The sequence below is a fragment of the Carassius auratus genome, chromosome 21, assembly GCF_003368295.1.
Source record: "Carassius auratus strain Wakin chromosome 21, ASM336829v1, whole genome shotgun sequence".
NCBI lineage: Eukaryota > Metazoa > Chordata > Actinopteri > Cypriniformes > Cyprinidae > Carassius > Carassius auratus.
This window is the reverse complement of record NC_039263.1, coordinates 14,377,089-14,382,696: the sequence shown is the minus strand read 5'-3', so window position 1 is coordinate 14,382,696 and position 5,608 is coordinate 14,377,089. Positions and strand designations below refer to the sequence as shown.

The 5,608-nt window shown below is 32.2% G+C and overlaps 1 protein-coding gene across 2 annotated transcripts; it reads left to right on the top strand.

Moving 5' to 3' along the window:
• Window positions 1–2,529: 2,529 nt before the first annotated feature.
• On the top strand, window positions 2,530–5,079 carry LOC113038612 (thy-1 membrane glycoprotein). 2 transcript variants are annotated; one of them, XM_026196179.1, is made up of 4 exons: window positions 2,530–2,694; window positions 3,468–3,522; window positions 3,999–4,331; window positions 4,414–5,079. In XM_026196179.1, exons 2-4 carry the CDS (start codon window positions 3,477–3,479, stop codon window positions 4,515–4,517), a joined length of 483 nt encoding a protein of 160 aa, XP_026051964.1. In that variant the 5' UTR covers window positions 2,530–2,694; window positions 3,468–3,476; the 3' UTR covers window positions 4,518–5,079. The 2 variants fall into 2 exon arrangements, with proteins under 2 accessions (XP_026051964.1, XP_026051963.1); XM_026196178.1 differs by lacking the exon at window positions 2,530–2,694 and adding an exon at window positions 2,761–3,166.
• Window positions 5,080–5,608: the final 529 nt, after the last annotated feature.

The window sequence follows — 5,608 nt, the reverse complement described above, 5'->3', positions numbered from 1 at the left end:
GGCGAGCAATAAAAGTAAAACTACGTGTTTGTGAATAACGTTTTAACAGTATGGTCTATCATTGATCAGTTTTAATGTGTGATAAACGCCCAAATTCTTGTTTGTAAAGCATTTTGGGATATTTAAACACGGAATTTATTGTGCAAGCGCGTGTCAAAGGTCCAGCTTGTCCTACACCTCCCTCTGGTGCTCCAAAATGAACATGCAATTTCAGAACTGCATTGCAGTGTCAAATACCCACACAATAATAATGAGAGGAGTATATTTATGTTCTAATATAATGTAATAAAATAAAATGTAGTATAAATTATATTACCAAAGATACTGCAATCGTATAGGATTACATTACATTGCTTTACATACTTTTGTCCAAAAATGTGTGCAAAACCTGTGGAAGGCCAATTCATGCTGTATTTTGAATCAGAATTATATGGAAACATTTTTTTTTTTTAAATAACTTATAAATAAACATTATAAAACATAAAAAACATAAACATTTCATCCCAATACATAAAAAGTTAACTGCTTCATTAAACTAAATAGCACTTTTTAAAATTAAGGAAGAAAAAATTGTCGACTGATACGACAAATAGTTCAGAGAATGAAGAATAAAAACTTAATAAAAATGACAAAAATTGAGTAAATTTTTTAAGTAAGGCATGGAATTTAGATTGTAAATCGCAATAAATTTGCCTTGGTATTATAACATGAAAACATTGCTTATAGTAAATCCGATTATTCCTATGATACTTTGGGCAGTATGATTGTGAAATAAATTTTTGTTGTTGTGTTAATTAAATTAAATAGCCATTTTTCATCTTAATTTGTTGGGACTCCAAAGCAATAAATGAATGAGGAACACTTGTATGGTACAGATGAATTAATCTTTTCATTTGATGTGAAGGGCAGGTTGTCATGGCTTATTTTGAAATCCTTTCAAATGTAAAACATCCTCTTTACACTCCGGCAGCATTGTTATCAGCTGAGGCAAATTAACAATTCAAAATAGAGCAGTGGAATTAATTCTCAACTTAAGCAATGAGCTGTCAGTGCTTTTCAAAAAGCACACGTTGTCACTTAAGGAAACACTGGAGATGTCACTCTCTTTAATCTCTTAAATAAATAAATAATCATTCATTCCCATGGAAAATAAAGCAACAATAAACACTGGTGTGTGTGATGTTCACCTGTCTAGAAACAGGATTTGTCTGAGGTGCAGATTGACTGAAATCTTAGCGGTATTGAATATACCTGCATACATCTTAGAAAATGACAAAGCCTTTTACATGCTAATTTGTGCTTTAATTGAAATGCATAGAGCAACAAACAAATAGTTCACTAGGGCACACCCATAGTGTTAACTGAAAATAAAATGCAAGAGAACCAAATGATTGGCAGCTGTCAGGGCACAACAGATCCGACATTATTACTTCCATATAATGTAGTAATGTTAAATAGTTTACATTTAAATGAGCAAAAAGCACATGCAAATATATACATTTTATTAATATGACCGATATTTATGTTTCCCAAATATTTTTATATCATATTTAGGAAATGATGAACCACTGCAAATATTGAAAAGAACAATATATTTTTGTATTCTTTTCTGCTGATGTTTGTTTATTTTATTTATTTTTTCAGAAAGTGATATGTTTATAAAAAAGTAATCCATACCTTGAGGTTTTCCATTGTTGGCCTTCTAAATCAACAGCAATGTATAGCTTGTTTATCTTAATGTAATTGTTTTGTTGTTTAATGTCCATTTAAAAATGCTATTCAAAACATATTAACTAATGTTAAAATATGGAATTTTACATGAAAATGTTTAAATTAAAAAAAGACCATAAATTGACCATACATTGACAATAACTAATATAATAAATGCTGTATAAAAGTTAATCAGTGACTGATGTGACTTTTTTTTACTCTGTTCATACAGCAAAATTGATAAACTAAGACTGAAGACATGGAGACATTATAATGTTTATGTATGTAAGGTTTATTATTCTTTGGACATTCTACTAATCAAATAATCCTAAAATACTTTGTCATGGTTTCCACAAAAACATTAAGCAGCACAAAATTTCTACATTGACAATAATAAGACATTTTTCTTGAGCATATTAAAATGATTGCATAAGGATCATGTGACACTGAAGACCGGAGTAATGATGCTGAAAAGTAAGCTTTGCTATCACAGTAATAAACTGCATTTTAAAATATATTAAAACTGAAAGCAGTGAATTAAACTGTAACAATATTTCACAATATTTTAGCTTTTTTAAGTGTTTTTCATCAAATAAATGCATCCTTAGTGAGCATAAGAGACTTCTTTTAAAAACATTTAAAAACTGGACTCCAAACTTTTGAACAGTAGTGTAATAGCAAACATAAACACTGAAACATCTTGTAAATACTTACTTCTTATACTTGGAGTTCTCTGATAGCTCAAGGCAAAAATAATCATTGTGGGAAACTCTGGATAACATTAAGTAAAAAGCATTTTCTAGTTCTTTCAAAAGGGGGAGACATACGGTTCTCCATCTCTCCTCTCTCCCTCTCTCCTCCTTCTCCTTCAACTCTCCATAGAGCTGAAGCTCGATGAACCACTGGAGAAGGTGTCCTGCTAAATCACACAGACACACATCACAGACTGGGATTAAAACAGCACGACCATAAAGCCTCTGAAAGGTAAATGTATATTGTGCATGCTCAGGCAAAAAAAGGTTTTGGGCTGTGATTGAGGATAAAACAGAGCAGATCAGCTTTTATGATATACAAGATAATGTACATCCTACCAGAAAATTACATGCCAAATTGTGCTGTACTGCACTCTCTATTTTACATAAAAGAATGACATTGGGCTCATCGAAGCAGCAAAAGGCCTTCATGACTCTCATCAGGGTATTTTACTTGGGGAAGGTGAAAAGACATATTATGCTCATGTGATGATGTTCTCATATGTTGTGATCTGAGGCGTTGCTTTTGTGCAGCATGGATGGGAGGGGCTGCTGCATTGCTCTGCAGTGCAGTACTTCATGCTGTTAGGTGGAATGCTATGTGAGGCAGTTAGGTGGAGCTACAGCACTGTTGTTTTTGTCAGAAGAGCACAGTTTCACTGATGGTCCACCTAGCCGAGGAGACTAAACATTTTAAAATGCAGGTTTGTTTAACAGTGTGCTTTCCTATATAAATATATTTTCAAATTATTTAATTTTAGATTTCAGCCTAGTTCAGCTTAGTTATTTCAAAGCTAATTATTAATTTATCTGCAATGCTTTTCATAGGAAGGTTATTTAGACCTTCACATGTTTTGGGAAAACAAGACTTATTTTATTATTATTATTTGAATATAACATAGCACATCTGATATAATCAAATAGTATATATTTATATATGTATAAAAAATTATTTTATTCTGTTCTGTGATATTTAACTCTCCTCTTTCCTTTTTTTCTATCTAGAGGTTTGCAATGAATACAATTAACTCTTTGTTTGGGTGGAGTCTGGCTCTGGGAGGTAAGAACATTATGAATGTTACTTTTCATATGAAAACCATTCTAATCATTCAAATATATTCTCAAAAAATAGATTTTAATTCTAGTTTCCTTTTAGTTTTCTTTGATTAAGCAATATATCTATCTATCTATCTATCTATCTATCTATCTATCTAAACACACACACACACAATATATGTATATATATATATATATATATATATATATATATATATATATATATATATATATATATATATATATTAAATGGAAAAGATCACCAGTCCAAAATTGAAAAATATTCAAAGATTCACCCTTTGTAATCCTCAAAAGAGAGAAAGTCTGTTTTGAGTTGCCATGATATTGAGAGTATGATGACCACTGTAATTTTGGGGAGCACCTTAAATAAATGTAGTGCTGTACTGAACTCTTGACTTTTCCAAATAAATGTGCAGATATGACGAATACCTAACAGGCTCAATGATTTCTCATCTCCAGTTCTGATGATCCCAGTGTTGTGTCAGGATGAAGAGAGTGTAATTACAGTATGCCAAGAGGAAGATAATGACCTCAGAGTGGACTGCCTTCTGGAGCCCAGACAAAGCTACCACACAGACTATGAGTTCTCCATGTCTAAAGGCCAGAAGGAGATCATCATAAACACCAACATCTCTGGAATCATGCCTGAACCCAAGTTCAGGCACAACACGTTTGTGACAGAGCTTGAGCCATATGGATTCAGGCTGACCATTATGAGCTTCACCGTCACTGAGAATACAACGTTCATCTGTAAAGTAACCAAGACCCAGAAGACTCTGTTTGTGGAACTGGGTAAGGCAGCTGTTTTGTGGCACTATGTAAAATTAAATGAATACTTTTTCTGCCTAAACCTGAACTTCTCTTTGCCTTTCAGACAGCATCGAGCCCTGCTCTGCCATCAGTGTGTTTCTACTGGGTTACCCTTGGCTCAATATTCTGGTTCCTCTGTGCATCTCACAGCTTTGGGAAGCCTTTTAAGAGACAGCCAGCTATGCCATCATATTTCCTGAGTATAACTAAAGTAACTCTGTAGATTTATCAGCACATTTAAGTATTTTTTTATGCTTTTTGATCTACTTGCTCTGCTTTTACTATAAAGTAAGTACCGATTGCTGCCTCTATGAAGGTATTTGTTTATGCCTTTTTACGTGTCTAGTCTAATCACAAGTAAAGACATGTTGTGTGTGCAATCAATTAAAGGATTTTTAAGATTCTTGACTGCTATTAAAATCGTTGATGAAGGTATGTCAAGCAATTGTACTGCAACAGTGCCATCAATGCTTTCAGTGAAATGCACCATAAACATCTTGGGTCATTAGAGTCTAGATAAATAAATAATTCCCATAATTTATTGGCTTAATTATGGTTTTCCCAGCAATTTGAAATTAGACACTGCAATTGCACGGTTTGATGTTTGTGTGAAAGAAAACATAATTTAATGGTATATAAGGTATCATTTTAATTTGATCAGTAGTTTGTTTTGAAAATGCTATTGCCTTCTCAGAAAATGTATCTTTAATAAAATGTATCACTGGTGTTATAGCTCTTGCTTCATTTGTGAAATAAAATTAACCACCATAAGATAAAAAAAAATAAATAAATAAAAGTTTTCATTTTTGATTGCTAATAATGTCAAGATAATAAATACCATCAGGTTGGTTATTGTAGATACAGTAAGTGAATGGGCTCAAGACTTCAACACATTTTTGAGAAAAACCCTTAACTTCTCTTCTCTTTAAACTCAATGAATTTTATGCTACTGATCAGGCTTTTATATGTAATTTGGGGTAACAAAAAGTTTTATAGGGTTGACAAATAATAATGCAATAACTGACACTTTAAATCAATGTTTTAATCAACAACAAAACAATTGAACAAAAAACAGATAAATGCAAAAAGTAGCCATTTGATAATATCTAAACATGTATCCAAATCCAAATTTAATAAAATTTGTTTAGTAGGGATTATGTGCAAATTATGTATATATATAAAACAGTTTTTAAAACAGTTTAAGGCACTGGCCCACCCCCAGACCTGTACACCATCTTATATGGTTCACTCTTGACAAA

Bases quoted from the DNA above. Each gene is read 5' to 3' on its own strand.
- LOC113038612 (XM_026196178.1), top strand. From the start codon at position 3,125: ATGGTCCACCTAGCCGAGGAGACTAAACATTTTAAAATGCAG. The intron at 3,167-3,467 runs GTTTGTTTAACA...TTTTCTATCTAG, and splicing joins CTAAACATTTTAAAATGCAG to AGGTTTGCAATGAATACAAT. The intron at 4,332-4,413 runs GTAAGGCAGCTG...TTTGCCTTTCAG, and splicing joins GACTCTGTTTGTGGAACTGG to ACAGCATCGAGCCCTGCTCT.